The sequence below is a fragment of the Lepidochelys kempii genome, chromosome 3 (assembly GCF_965140285.1).
Source record: "Lepidochelys kempii isolate rLepKem1 chromosome 3, rLepKem1.hap1, whole genome shotgun sequence".
Lineage (NCBI taxonomy): Eukaryota > Metazoa > Chordata > Testudines > Cheloniidae > Lepidochelys > Lepidochelys kempii.
In genome coordinates this window covers 191,525,782-191,541,768 of record NC_136382.1, presented here as the reverse complement: position 1 = coordinate 191,541,768, position 15,987 = coordinate 191,525,782, and the positions used below count along the sequence as shown (strand labels likewise).

At 37.3% G+C, this 15,987-nt stretch overlaps 1 protein-coding gene across 12 annotated transcripts in view; it reads left to right on the top strand.

Annotated features, from left to right (window-relative positions):
- The window catches only part of USP34 (ubiquitin specific peptidase 34), a 266,169-nt gene that overhangs the window by 210,470 nt on the left and 39,712 nt on the right, over positions 1 to 15,987 (top strand). For 11 of the 12 annotated variants that reach the window (XM_073339379.2, XM_073339385.2, XM_073339383.2 and 8 more), the window contains 11 exons: positions 573 to 651; positions 2,043 to 2,096; positions 2,203 to 2,298; positions 4,875 to 4,939; positions 5,038 to 5,113; positions 5,210 to 5,257; positions 9,262 to 9,327; positions 11,079 to 11,159; positions 13,084 to 13,169; positions 15,202 to 15,370; positions 15,460 to 15,534. In XM_073339379.2, the coding sequence (XP_073195480.1) occupies positions 573 to 651; positions 2,043 to 2,096; positions 2,203 to 2,298; positions 4,875 to 4,939; positions 5,038 to 5,113; positions 5,210 to 5,257; positions 9,262 to 9,327; positions 11,079 to 11,159; positions 13,084 to 13,169; positions 15,202 to 15,370; positions 15,460 to 15,534 (895 nt within the window). The remainder of the gene's footprint in view (positions 1 to 572; positions 652 to 2,042; positions 2,097 to 2,202; positions 2,299 to 4,874; positions 4,940 to 5,037; positions 5,114 to 5,209; positions 5,258 to 9,261; positions 9,328 to 11,078; positions 11,160 to 13,083; positions 13,170 to 15,201; positions 15,371 to 15,459; positions 15,535 to 15,987) is intronic. The other variant, XM_073339382.2, reaches the window with a different exon arrangement.

The window sequence follows — 15,987 nt, the reverse complement described above, 5'->3', positions numbered from 1 at the left end:
CCTCTGTAAAATAGTATTTCCCTTAACAAGGAATAGCATTTTTGTGAGAAACAATGGATTCAACCCCCCTCTAACTTGTCAGGCAACAAATTTATATTTTCAGAAAAAAGGACTAGGTCCTCTTCATTGGGAAAAAGTCAATCCTTTGCAGTCAGATGTTCCTTCAGCTGTCTAAGTCTAGTTGCGGTATTTTGGGAGTGTGCCCAAGCCTTCCTTCTCTGCCCCTAAGAATGGGTACAAAGGTTTTGGGCAATCAACCTGTTCCCTCCACAGACTTGTTTTTTTTTCCCTTGAGGGGTGGAATCTATGATTTTCTTTTCATTCTAGTGGAAAGCCATCTCTCTGAATAAGAAGTCCTTTTTCTCTTGAGGGAAGGTGCTCGTGTCATTTTCCTGGCTACTGATTGACAAATAACAAATTAGCTGGTCAATGTGAATGTAATTTTGCCTTTACTTCCTCATAGTTTTATCTTTCACGTATAAATGTCATTCTTTTGATGTAGATGTTTGGTATTCTTCGTCTACTGTAAGAGAGGTAACAGACAACTGATTCAAAAGTTTAATCTTTTATAGGTATCTTTTCAATGATGCTGAAGTAAAACCGTTTGATTCTGCTCAGCTTGCTTCTGAATGTTTTGGTGGAGAAATGACTGTAAGTTGTAGCCTTTACCTCAAGACTTCTTCCCACCCCACCCCACCCTTTTTTTTTATTACAATCTCAGAAGGTAGTACTGGACAGTAGCCCTGCCCTGAGGACTCAGTCACTCGGGTTCCATAGTGCTCTGCCTTGCCCTCATACCCCTCCAGTTCAACATGTATATGAAGCTGCTAAGGGAGTTTCATTGAGAGGGTTGTGGTAGGGACAAGGAGACTGTACAGCCTGAGTCTGTTTATTTTCAGGCCATGGTGCAAAGTCTGTTTGGTTGCCCAAACTTTCCCTGAGAGGGAGTGGGTTACCTGGAGTGTAAGTTGATGAAGAGGGAAGTTCTTTTGGTGAATTGGGAATTTTTTGGGTGGAATGCAGAGCCAAATTAGTTTTTTGTATGTGTTTAAAAAAAAAGTCTATTAGTGAAATAGCTGTACATTAACTTTATAAATACAGGTGCATTTTGCCCAAATAAACAGTTGCATAACAATTGATATCCTTTATAACTCGTGTATATTATTATTCACATTACATTAGTTTCCTGATCTGTACAATAGTGATAACTTTTTTAAAAGCGTTTGAGATCCTTGACTGAGAAGCACTAATAAGTATAAAACATATTAATATTAATGGTTCAGGAACCACCAGTAGCTGCCAGAAAATGTAGTTCTTCAGACTACTGGCCGGAAAGAATTGGCAAATCAGGCACGCACCCATCCCTAAACAATTGTTTAATGTTTGTGTATTCAGACCTATGCCTTGTATAGTTTTTCTTTCGGTCAGAGAAGGGAGTTTCATGGATTTAAAATAAATATTAAAAGCCAATTACTTTACAAGGCTGTTCCAGCTTCTTGCCTTGACTTTTGAATCTACCGTATGAATCAGCCTTTTGTCAGCAGGGTGAATATTTTTACACACCTTTAGTACAAAGCACTGTTAAACCAATTGCAAACATTCACAGTGTATAAAAAGCCTATGGCCATGTGTTTTCCTGATTTGCATGATTAATAACAGCTTATTACAACAATTCCATGAACAAGCTAAAAATTTCCACCTGGTAAAGTTGCCATGCCAAAGTACAACACAAAATTGATTCCATGCAGAAGATCTGCAAAACTTCTGCAGACTCCAAAAAAAGAGGATATGGTCTGGAGAAATATGAGAGGAGTCAGAGTCAAAATACTGTATATGCCACCTTGGAAAATGAAAGTAAGCTACTACAAAAAACTAAAAATTATTTAACGATGAGCAAGGAATATAATTGATGGCAGACCCTGCATGGAGGGCATAAAGTGGAGATGCCTCCTTGCATACTGAGACCAGAACCATCCACAATGAGGCCATAATAACTAGCTTGTAATGAATATTTTCAGTAACCCATGTTGTCTTTTTGACAGACCAAGACATATGATTCTGTCACTGATAAATTTATGGACTTCTCCTTTGAAAAGGTACCCTTTTCCCCTTTCATTTGCTAAGTAAATATTTTTTTAAATTTATGACCTAAGTAATCTCTCTGTAGAGCAAAAGTTATACAGATTTCTTTTTCCCTTAAAGACACATAGTGCGTACATGCTGTTTTATAAACGGATGGAACCAGAGGAAGAAAATGGCAAAGACTACAAGTTTGATGTTTCATCAGAGTTGCTGGAGGTACAAGTTGGTTTGCTTTAACAATGTAAAAATATAGTAAGAAATCCTATCCCAATCAGTGGGATCTGAGTAAATATAGAAAATAAAATTTGATTTTAAATATTAAGATAATTGAAAGGCTTGCCATCTTTCATAGAACATTTTGTAATGTAACATTACTCTTTACATTGCTAAAATTAACATTGTGTCAGTGTTTCCATTATAATCCACTACTTTCCAGAGTTTGTAACCCAGCAGTAAAAATTAACTAAAACTTGGTCTCGTAACCTTTAAAAAAAAAAAAAAAAAAGGGAAGGTTGCATTTTTTGTAAGTTCCATTTTATTTAAATAAAAAATAGCAATGCTGGCAACAAGACAAAAAGTGTAAAATGGATATTAAATTATATAAAATACTGAAATTCACTGATATTTCTAAAGTGAAAAGAATATGTAATTGAGAGCTGGCAGCATAATCATCAAAGAAAGCACAATAAAGAAGATGGTCCATTATACGTATAAGGCATAACACAGACTAGGTTGTGCAGTTGTTGTGACATAATTTAGCTGGGTGTCTTGTTCTGTAGTAAGGCCCCAGGCCAAAAATCAACTGTCTCCAGCACACCAGAAGTGCAGTTATATTACAACACACTATTTGAAATAGTCATAACTAGTATACTCCAAACAGGAAAGAGTTTGGTTTATTTAAAAAAAACAAAGAAACCCCAAAGTCCATTTCTGTTCTATTGTACTTACAAGTGGGCTGCAAGAAAAATAGTTAAACATTTATAATAAATTATTTCTGTGAGATGAGAAAATCTTTCAGTTGAGCTAATATGCTTCAGAGATCTTAAACAGAAAGAATGGTTTCAGTGTAAAACAGGCTATAATATCTGAGGGCCTTCTATATCCTGTCAATTTTCAATGCATTTAAGCAACTACGGAATGGAAAATTATAGCGGGAATTCTGACTTGAGCAGTTTTTCTCTCGGTCATATAGACTAGACCAGAGCTGTCCAGCCTGTGCCTGGGAACCACCTGTGGCCTTCAAGGCTCTAAATTGTGGCCTTTGATCGCAAAATGCATTAAGAAGATTTGTATTGATTACAAATTGAAAGCTTGTATCTTGGGATTATGGCCTGTGATTGTTAAACTGAAGTGTTTAAATCAGCCCTGTTGCTGTGGGGAGAAGATGAGGCAATGCCTCTACTGTAGCTCTAACATGACAGACAGTGTTCTGAGTAACTGCAGCTGCTAAAGCGCTCATTCACTAGTTGCCTGTTGTGTTGCAGAGGGGAAATGAGAGAGTAGTTCTTTCCTGCAGACTTGTGAGCAGGATAGGAACTCAACTGGCTCTGCTTGACCTAGGGAAGTGCCTAGCAGAGGATGTGAGAGGAAGAGAAGAGAAGCTGAGAATCAGTCACCCATTGCATCTCCCTTATTTTATGGCACATAAAAGCACTGAGGGGTGCTCTAACTTGTCAGCTGGCCACCAAGGGACTTGGCTGTTGAGGGACTACATGCCAGCAGGAAATAGTTGGAACACATCATGCACTTGCCTCACATCCTCCATGTCTCTTAACCACCTACTCCATGCACATACTTTGCAAAAAATTGCAGGGAAAGAGGCATAGGAGCTGAACATGTCAACCCTGTGCCTGTTAGAGATGCATCTCTGTCTGTGCCAGTGGTATCCCTAATAGGGAATTTGCATTTGATTGGGGTTTTTTTTGTTTGTTTTTGTTTTTTTAACTCCTCTTCTGCCACCGGAGTGGCCCTAGAGAACAAAAAACAGCAGGGAATCTGTCCTAATGTACTGATTTGTGGCCACTTTTATGTTTTGGCTCTCAGTGAATGAACACTGAAAAACAGTGAAAACAATGAAAAAGTTGGGCATCACTGGTCTAGTCCTTAGCCAGCCAATCAGATTATGCTTTCAGTCCTGCGCAATTAAAAAATAATCCATAGAAGACTTCAGCAAAGAGTTAAAGTTTCAAATCATTCATATTGGAAAAAAAATTGTGCAAACCAGTTTGGTCAAAAGCAAAATTTCAGTCAAGGAGATCTGGCACAAAATGTTGTTTTGGCCCAAATTCTGCCTTCAGGGTTTTATCAAAAGTTCATTGAAGTCAACATAAGTCTTTCCATTAATTTCAGTGAGCTTCGGATCAAGCCCATACTCCTTAATTGCACCCAGGCACCCCCATTGACATTACTTCTAATGTTTATTTGTTGGCTTTAATGGGGTTGCATGACTTCAGTGGGAGATGCTGGGTGCTTAGCATTTTTGAAAATTGTGCCACTAATTTAGACACCTAAATATGGACTGAGAAACCTAGTATTAGGTACTTATTTTTAAAAATCTTGGACAAGTAAGCAAGTATGTGGAAAGGTGTTTGTGTGTGTGTGTGGAAGGGAGGGGCGATTGGGAACTGTCATCTGCCATAGTAGAAATAAAACATTGAACCTATATTTTAAACTAAAATTGAGAGACAAGATTGGGTTTTTAGTCAACCAATATTAATTTTATTTTTTAAATCACACAAACTTTAATGAAGAAAACTGGTTTCTTGTATCTGATGTTAGTATTTTTTCTTCAGTGGATATGGCATGATAACATGCAGTTTCTTCAAGACAAGAACATTTTTGAACATACATATTTTGGGTAAGTTTTGCTGTAAATACATATTATTCTGAGTTGTTTTTACTCAATCCAGATTTTTAAAATTTATTTTAATTAACAAAATATATTACTGACTCTAGGTTTATGTGGCAGTTGTGTAGTAGCATTCCAAGCACATTACCAGATCCAAAAGCAGTCTCCCTAATGACAGCAAAGGTAAAGTATCTTAACATCATAAAACATTTCTTCTAAACGGAATATGTTTAAATGATAATTCTGGACACTGATTAATTGTATAACATTTTCTTGCAGTTAAGCACTTCCTTTGTTCTGGAGACATTTATCCATTCAAAAGAAAAGGTGTGTTGGTTTGCTTATAAATTCATAATAAGTAGTTGTATGTATTCAGTGAAATTTACCTGTCCCTCTGTGCTTTTATGTAAAAGGATGTGGTTTTGAGTCAAACATACACAGTAGTCACTACAAAGAATGTGTACAGTTTCAGATTTCATAGTGACCCTCAAATGAAAAGCATAAAAATGGGTTTGTGCCTCTTTGCTTCTTTCTACTGTAAATTTAAGGCTTGAAAAATTGTGTGTGGTAGGGATGGGGAGTATTGGGCTGGGTTGGGTTGTTTTTTTCCCTTAGAAATGTCAGGACTGACAAATCTTGTATTCACTTTTTGATGGAACAATTACTGTATGATTCAGAGATGTGAATTAGAATCTTTTTTAGGCTCTAATCAAAGGGGCAGGGTGTTGAATCCTTAATAAAGAGAGTTGTGCTTGTAAGTGTTTCAGTTAAATAGATATTCACATAAACACAAAGCAAAGAGTTTCAATCAGGCTGAATAAAAATCCTTTTAACTCTCCGTTGATTTACTTTCTTTGTATCTGTGATGTCAGTTCTTCAGTCATCCAGGTTAGTCAAGACCTGTATTCCTAATATAAAAACAAGCAAGGGAAAAAAAAGTCAAAAAAAAATTTCAGACCTTTTCATACAGTATATAACACTTATGTTCAAGAAGATTGTGTGCCAGATACTCTGGTCCACCTGGACTGTGTTTGATACAGAACTGTTTCCAGTAGATTGAGGGTCTGGCCACAATTTGGCATAAATTAGTGCAGCTTTAGGACTGCTGTAACTTATGCCTAAACCCCGTTGTTTTCCATTTAAACTGATTTTTACTGGAAAAAACACCCAGGTTTTATAAAAAGTATTATTCATTTTTTCCGATTTTCACCCTACTTTTGTATTGTTCAAATATATAAAAATAACTTGTTTTATTAGGAAAATACTATACATTGCATGAGGTACATGTATTACAATAATACATTAATTTGTTTATACATGGAAAGTTGCCTGTTGAAGTAAGGCTCTGTATTAGTCTAGAAAAGCTGTTCTCAACCTTTTTTTTTCCTGAGTCGCCCCTCCCCCCCCCCCCGCCCCCAAATGCTATAAAAACTCTGTGGCCCACCTGTGCCACAGCAGTTGTTTTTCTGCGTATCCAGTAGATTAAAAGCCCAGAGCCAGCATTAAGGGGTTGCAAGCAGGGCAATTGCCTGGGGCCCCAAACCTCAGGGAGCCCCACAGAGCTAAGTTGCGCAGGCTTTGGCTTCAACCCCACATAGTGGGGCTCAGGCTTCAGCTTTCTGCCCTGGGCCCCAGTGAGTCTAACTCCAGCCTTGCTTTCTGTTTTATTTTGGAGGACCTCCTGAAACCTGTTCACAGCCCCCCAGCGTTGAGAACCTCTGGTCTAAAAGTTACACACAATAAACAAACAGGCACGCATGCACGCAAGCTCTGAAGTGCATGCGCATCTCAACATATTGACAAATCTCATGCCCACCACGTACACATTTCAAGCTGTTAGCAGATAACAGTTTAAAGATCGGACACACTCAAATGGGAAGAAAACGAAAATCTGTATCAGAATACATTTCAGAACACAAGGAAGTTTAAAAATAAAACAAAGAGAGGAGGAAAGGATGAAGTTGAGTGTATGCACTGCAAATGGTGTGGCCCAATTAATAAATGTAAATATTTATAGGCTAATAGTTCTAAGTCTACAACAGTTAACTTATTATTCAAATGAAAAGTTTTATTTGAGGTTTAGAGATATATTGTTTTCTTAGACCCAGAGGGGGCATTGTGTTTTGAGTTCTGTTTTAGTTCTGCAGCAAACCACATTGAATGCCCTTCATCAAAGCATTAATCGATTGAATAGTTTCCCCTGTCCTTTCATCCACCAAAATAAATCCCAATATTTACCCATAAAAATTATTCATAGTTTTTTCCACTAATTTCCACCTGTTTTTGTTGTTGTAGTAGTAAACACTGATAAATCCCTGGGGAAAATTAAATAAAAAACAAAACAAAAGGCCCTACTTATGCCCAAGCTACTCACAGCTCCCAGGAGTTGTTCCAGCACCTGGCTATCAGTCAGATGCAGAGGCATCCTTGCCACAGTTCTTTTCACCTGGCTATCCCAGTTATGCCAGAGCAAACTAAGAGTAGTGTAGGAACTCCTATGACAACCATACATCTCTAGAAAAATCTCCCATGCCAGGGGGATTCTCAAGAGCCTGGTTCCTCCTTGTTTAAAGCTGTTTTGTTTCAGCAGACCAAAGCAAACAGTAGCAGCAGGACCTAGGTCTGTGAACTTAAGCTGCTCCAGAACAATACCTGGACTCATTTTTCAAATGCTATCACTGTAATGGAGTGTAAGAGGTTACAGATACCACCTTTCATTAGATAAGAGGTTGTCTATCTCTGGTGGCTGTGGGCTTTTTTGAAAAGAGCAAAGGAAAAGCTCAATGTCTTGTTTAGCGCTTCATCTCTCATGAAATGTTTCTCATAACTGAAGCTGTTGTGAGCTAATGCTGAAATGTGTTATGGGCTTGATCCTGCAAGGTGCCCAGGATTCTGGCCCTGATCCAGCAAAGCACTTAGGCATGTGCTTAACATTAGGAGTTAAGTGGGACTACTTCTATCAGTAAAGCAAACAGGATTTGGCCCCCATCTCATTTTCTTTACTACTATTTATTGGCAATAAGTGTTAATTTTTTTTAGATATGTATATATATGTATGTATATGTGTGTGTATATGTCTGTATATTCCCACATAAATCTAGTAATGAAATAGGATTGCTAATGTAGTTACATCAAGCAGAGCTGTGACAAAGCCTTTTACTAGCTCCTCAGATATTATTAAATATAAATAATAGAATATAAAATAATTTTCAGCTCTTCCTTTTTTTACTGAATGGTGATCTTTAAGGGCAAGATTGAGTCTTTAGGTTCACCCTTTAGTGTGCTTAGCTGCCTTGCTTCAGGCTCTGAGAGTCATTTCTTGCTCTGCATCTCTCTTGTCCCGAAGGAGTAAACTACTTCACTCATGTGGTCTGTGTGAGGGAAGAAAACAGAGCTATGGCTCCCCCTGCTCCTTGTCCCTCCCCCATCTTACTTGTGAGGTATTGGGGGGGGGAGGGAAAGAGGCACCTGTAAGTGTATAACCCCTGCTCTTCTCCTTACACCCAGAGCCACAATTGAGGCATCTCTAATGCAGCCAAGCAGGTGTCCATACTTCCCCCTACATTCCTGCGTGGCTGTGTTAGATCTAGAGACAATCTAGTCCAAAGTTAGGAAGTAAAAAAATATATATTCAGTAAATTAAAGCTCTTTACTTATCAGCAGTTTCAACTTCTTTAAACTCTTCATACACTTCAATACAAGAACGTAGCATGTACATTATGGAGAACTAATGTGGACTTGTTTGTTCCTTAAAAATTAGCTAATTTTTTACCATCAATCACCTAATCTCACTTTTAAACTAAAATCAGATTCTAAATCTTAAAATGATACAAAATATTATTTCCACTTAATTAACTGAAAACTCTTGATATGCCTTTAGTTTTGGGATCATGTTGAGAATTAATTTTGGCAATTAAAATAGTGTTGTTTGGCAATTAAAATAGTGGTCTCCCTATTATAGTTGAGTTACAGCTCTTGGTATTTGGAGTCATTGGATTTTAATATAAACATGGATTATGATTTCTCCTAAGAGTGCAGGAGGAGGATAAACAATACTTGGGAAAGATTTTTTTTAGGATGTAATTAATATCAAATCAGTTTAAATGTGAAAAATGCAGTGCCAGGATAGTGACTACACAATGCATAGTACTTAGTTCAATCTCCAAAATATGTATTACTTTTTTGTTAAGAGATTTATTTCAGTTTCATTAAACATTTTAATGGATTGTGATTGCATTTGTTCTTAAGACTAAATATATTAACTGGTTGTGTAGAAATTTAAGATTAAGTTGGAATTTGATCTTAAAATCTTTTTTCCTATTTCTCTTTAGCCCACAATGCTTCAGTGGATTGAACTGTTAACAAAGCAGTTTAATAACAGTCAGGCAGCTTGTGAGGTGAGATAAATAATGAGGTGTTGAACAAGGTAAAAAAGTAAAAAAACAACTTTATATAAAAAATTTTGCATTTTTAGGGATTAGCATCACTAGGTATTTTGGAGTATTTGGACATACGTGTACTAAGAGGTGAAATTCCTCCCCCGTGCAAAGCCTAAACTTTGTATGAAGAATGTTGCAGGGACTAAGAGGATGACATTGCTTCCCCTTCTGGTGAGCCTGTAGGCAGGCCATAAGGCAAAACGCTTTCATGACTGTAGTAGTAGACATAGTTGTCTACACCCTCTTGGGCTGACTGTTTAATATTGATAGGTTTTGCAGAGGGGTTTAAGTGGCATGAGGTTGGTCACTTGGCACAGTAGACATCAGAAGGGAGTTTCATGAAGAAGGCATGAAAACAAGGGAAAGGAAACAAAAGGAGCAGTGACATGGGAGGCTGGGGTGGAGTGAAGAGAGTAAGAAAGAGAGTAAGAAGTGGTAAGAGTAGAGAGATAGGCAAGAGCAAACTCATACAGAGCCTTGCTGGTGAAGATGAGGGACTTGAACTTGATGTGGAGGGCAAAGGAAAGCCTGTGAAAGGATGAGAAGAATAGAATGACATGGTAGGAGTTTTGTGGGAGGAGGATGATTTTAGCATTAATGTTTTTGTATGGACGAATGGGAGCATGGGGGGAAGCCAGGAGAAAGAGATTGCAGCCTGAAGATGAAGGCATGTCCAAAGAATGTTGCCATATGGCTGGAAAGAACAGAATTTTGAGATAAAGGAGAGGAAAAATTGACAGAATTTGGTCTTAATCTGAATATGCAAGGAGAAGGGTGTCCAATATGACATTGAGATTGCAAGTCTTAATGACGGAAACCTTCTGTTACTGCATAATGTTATAATTTCAGCCATAATTAATATCCTGCAATAGATGTTATCTAATATATATGCATTAATTATAGTGTTTGTTTTCAAATCCAATCTTCAGATTGTTAAATTGATATTTAACATTCAATAATCTGGTGACACACATTCATCACTGTGGTTTGAGAATAAGACACCAAAAACAAGTTAAGTGAAGGACCTAGAAATAGAAGAACATGCTAAAATACTATTAAACCAAGAAAAAAAAAAGAAGAACCTGGATTGTTCATTCTAAAGTGGCAACATTGTGTAGTGAATAGAGCATAGTTCTATGATTCAGGAGGCCTCGGTTCTACTCCCAACTGCCTTTCACCATCTGACTTTGGAAGAACATTTAATCTCATAGAGACTAATCTTCTCCAAATGTAAAATAGAGATAATAATGCTTACTCACCTTTGAAAAGCGTTTAAGGCCCTGATTCAGGAATCACCTAAGCATCCCTCTTCTGCAAAGCACTTTAGTATGTACTTAATCTTAAATACGTACTTAAATGTCACTGACTTTGATGGGATTTAATTGCATATTTAAGGTTAACCACATCCTTAAGCACCCTTCTGAAACAGGGATAGCTTCTCTGAATCCAGACCTTAGAAATCCTGGGATGAAGAGTATTAAAGATATTACATGCAAACTCGTATGTATAGTTACTATTTTCCCTCTTTCTTCCTTCCCCAGGGACAAAGGATTTTCAGATTTCTCTTGGACTTATGTTTTCTGTTTTAATAATAATACTTTCTAATAATCCTCTGAATTTTAATAGCATATTAAAGGATGACTGTAAGAAAAAATAATGACTTAATTTGAAATGTACAACAAAGAGCATATAATATGTATTTTATGCAGTGGTTTTTGGATCGGATGGCTGATGATGATTGGTGGCCAATGCAGATTCTAATCAAGTGTCCCAATCAAATTGTGAGGCAGGTAAGAAAAATATGATTTTATACAAAAAAATACCATTTGATCCATGAGCAGAAATGGTTGTTCATTACTAATTGTACAATATTATTGGCCATTCACATTACTGCACATAACTCTCATTTCCTGCTCCATGTGTATATATGATTTGTGAAGTTTATGTGGCTATGCAAACATCATATTATTCATAGCAAAATCCTATTCAGAGTCTTGGAATATAAGGCCAGAAGAGACTACAAGATCATCTAGTCTGATCTCCTGTATGTCACAGGCCACCAACACCACCCAGCACCCGCACTATAACTCCCCAGCTGAAATTAGACCGAAGTATAACAGCCCAAAAGAGACTAGACTGTTATGTGCCACAGATAGATAGTAGGAGGGACCAAGGTGCACCCGTGCTTCAGTCCCTGCAGTAGTAGGAAAATGATTATGTGATATATACTCAGATAATCCTGGCATATGACCCGCACCCACTCACTGCAGAGGAAAGTGAAAATCTGCCAATCCAACCTGGGGAAAAATTCTTTCCCAGCCCCACATGTGGCAATCAGTTACTCCCTGAGTGTGTGAGCAAGAACCATCCAGTCATAAATGCAGTGTTATGGTTCACAGTCAAAATCACTAAGTCAGATAGGGCTTAATTTAAGATTCTTGCAACATCAACATAAACTCAGTCAAACTGCATATTTGTTTATATTAACTTATATTTTGTAACATAAAAAATGACATAGTGATCTACACACTTAACCAGAGAAACAGGAATAAAAAATAATACATACTGTAAGTACAACGCTCCCAAGTCAATACTTGTGTTCAAACCTTAACTTTTGCATTTTCTGTTTTTTTGTGTGCTATTTTTAACTGTGAAACATTTTCATTAACATAATTTTTGAATTTTATTTCCTTTTCTGTAAAAGTCATGAAAGTGAAAAAGTTATCTGTACTTAGTGTTAGTATTTGAATATTCACAGTTACTCTAAGTTCATAACTCACTAAGGTGGGAATGAGATAGAACCAAGCTGTTTGACTTTGGCTGCTTAGCTGAAGGCATTTTTTTATTAGCTTATATTACGACTATATCTTGCATCAGAAAAAGATACAAGTAGTCCCACTGACAACTTGCTTAGCTAGAATCTGCAAGATTCTGTACTTGAATTCTATAATTTGCAAAATATAGCAGAATGTATCAATAAAACGCTAAAATCGTAAGTGATTTTTTTCTCACTACCACAGTTTTACCTTTTTCTGGTATTAAGATGTTTTTGGGAGGATTTTGCTATGTGTGCCTCCTTTGGTCAGGTCAAGTGGGGAGAATGCTATGGTAATAGTTGCAGTGTAAAAGTATAACTCATTAAATATGCAGCAGTGTCACAATGGCAGTTGTGCTTCATTAGGTGCGCTTAAATATTAGACAAATGTGCTAGTTCTTAATGAGTACAATGTATATTTCAAATTTCAGCCATTTTTTGCTATAGACATTCTTAAAAAAAGTTTAATTAGAATTATTATACAATGAAATAAATTTACGCACACCCAGAGACAGAGTATGCAAAATGTCAGGCAAAAAGTAAATAATGAATATGTAGGAACAGAAAATAATGGAAACTATTGTGTAACCTTTATGACAAGCACTGTCAGGTGCCCATTTCATTATAATCCAAAATACGCTAATAGTAAGACCGTATCTAGGTTCCAGCCATGAAGTGTGTTCATTAAAATCAGGTTTGACTGTCACATTAGAGTTTGATACTGCAACATGACAGCAAATAGAATATGGTCATCTTAATCGTGACTATAATTTTGAAACATTTAGTATTGGGAAACACAGTTTTTGGAACCTGAATATGCTTTACTATAAAAACACAGACCCACGCATACTTAAAAAAGTGAACAAAAGAAGTCTATTTTATAACTTATCCTTTTGCAGATGTTCCAGCGCTTGTGTATTCATGTGATACAGAGACTGAGGCCAGTGCATGCACATCTGTATCTGCAACCAGGAATGGAAGACTGGTAAAATACTTACACCTGAAACCTTTTTTTATTTTTAATTAAATGTGCTGCAACTGTGTCAAAGATTTGCTTATTAAATTATCCTAAATTATCCTGTAAGCATGAGACAAACAACAGAGATGTAGGAGCAGGAGCAATTACAGACAGAGTGAAAGCCACTTGGCAACAAACACACCCCCAGAGCCTACGTGGCCCTGGCTGCTAGTATGGTTGATTGATGATGTTGGATACCCCACTGGGCTTGTGGGATGTCTCTCCCTTCATGGGGCTTGGATGCATCATGGGGCTCCCCTCTGACCTTTCAGCTCCACAGAAAATATGTCAGTCCTCTCCAGAATGGCTGCCACCTGTGGCACCAAAAAGAGACACTAACAGAGCAGTTAGAGCAGATCTGTCATCCTCCTCCTCCTTTCTTACATGTTTGGATAGCAGTGAAATAGTTAATGATATCAACATTTTAAATTGCCATCTTTGGGGATCTGAGTTAACACTCTCAATTCGGATTAATGGAACAGTTCATACCTCTGCGGGCTGTTCTTTTAGGCTCTTTGCAGATTCAGGCAGTAATCGCTGTATCTGTTCATACTCATTTCACGTTTTCTGGATTTTCTCATCAGGGCTACAGACATTCCTATAAATGAAATCTGAGATTTTAAAGAAAAAGGTGGCAGCCTCAAGAAATAGTGTCAGTTCGCTGACCCAGCATGACTTAGCCCAGTGTGAATTCTGGTCTTTTTCCCTCAGTGGGGTCGGAGAAATTCCTTCACTATGGGGGCAAACGCCATCACATGTTCCTTTTGTGGTGTGTGAAAGTTCTTGACCTATCCTCTTGCTGGTGGAGTGGGAATGTGAGGATCAGACCATATCATGCAGAACTGGGGAAGATTCTGCTATAATCTCTCTCTCCTCTGCAAGGTTCTGAATTTTTACCACCACATTTTGCCTTACAGAGTGTGGTGGTGCTTAACATTTCAGCATTAGAGTTGAAAGATAGCAGCATCCATACTCTACTGCTTCTAAAAAGACCTCATTAAGACAAGGCTGCTGCAAGAAGGATAAGGAGACCTGGTGTCTCAAACAGTGTCATATAGGTGTGGAAAGCCACTTCGTCTTTCCCAAAATGTGACACAGGTTGGGGCTCATTTCCTGATCTCTTCTTAGCACCCAGAAATAACTTCAGGAGACATGCCCCTCTGTGGAACTTCATTTTCCAAGGGAAGAGTAGAGGGAAGCAAAACTGACTCAGGTACTATGGTAGGGATATTAACAGTTTCTCTTGGTAGTGGTGTTGGCACAGGTACTGAAGCTAAAAACGTGTCTGAGGGAAATGCACAGGCAATATATATATTTGCCTGTCCCCTTGGGTGGGATGTGAGAAGGAGGAGAAGGTGCCATAAGCAGATAACTGAGTTAGTAAATCAGATTGCTTGTGGCTAGACAGTATTCAGGAAGAGCACAGCTGCTGAGGATGGAAGGGAGAGGATTCAGTTCATTTTAAGTTTCTAAGACAAAACATTTTTGAGATTAGAATATTTAAAAAGCATTAGAAGAAATTTTCTAAACATGATGAACACTTACTTTTTTCTGATCCTGGTATCTCTGTCGCTTGTCTAAAACACAGGTCTCATTTGCAAACAACACCATAACATTCCTGTACAATAATCATTGTCTGACTTGATAACTGAGAAAATTTGACATGGAAGTTAGAGAGAGACTAATTATGAAATCCCATTATGTTTTTTTATAAAATTCCTCTTCCGACTAAAACCATGCTTTAATAAATTCATTTTCACCCTCATTACACTGACAAGCATTTCAGTGGTAGGTGCCATTTATAATTTGGGTGATTATATTGTGATGTATAATTGTCTTCCATGGTATACTTACCATAGCTGATATAGTGTTGGAGCCTTGAATCTTTACAGTAAGAATGGAATATATAAACATAGATTCATTGAACTTCCATTTGGACTGGTTCAAGATCATTTTGTCTAATGCAAGTTTAACGTACTAAATAGAACTATGTTTTCAGTTCGGATGACATGGATGGTCCTGTGGAAGATATTGGTAGCCGCTCATGTGTAACTCGCTTCGTGAAGACGCTCTTGTCAATTATGGAGCATGGTGTTAAACCTCACAGTAAACATCTCACGGAGTACTTTGCATTTCTTTATGAGTTTGCCAAAATGGGAGAAGAAGAGGTGAATATAGCTTTTGTAGTTTTAGAAATTGTGTTTGTATATATAAATGTATGTGTATTACTCAGATAACTCAATATTTACATTTTCAGAGTCAGTTCTTGCTTTCATTGCAAGCCATATCAACAATGGTCCATTTCTACATGGGAACTAAAGGACCTGAAAATGTAAGTTTAAAATATTTTTTTTTGTAGAAAAATAGATTTTCATATTTCAGACTAAGTAATCCTTGTTGCTTTCTTTTTTAATTTACCAGCTGATAAATAATATCAAAACTGTTCAGTAAATTTTGCACTTTAAAAGAAAAATAAATTAATATGGTCATCTCAAGTGAATGTAGCATTTCTGAAAAATGCTGGATTGATTATGCTGTATACTGACGTTTTTTGTTTAGTACAGAATTAGCAGCAGACATTCAGGTTCTTCATACTGTCCTATCAGTGTGCCTCAATTCTGGTTTAGAGTGACCCCTTCTAGACCTTAGAGGATAGGTCAGTTTCCATATCCATTTAATCCTTGGTTTTTCTGCTGAGACTGGCAGTAATATTGCCCTTTGTGTCAACAGTTTGTATTATGTAGACTGCTATCAGCTAAGATGTGAACTGAGACTACCAATTCAC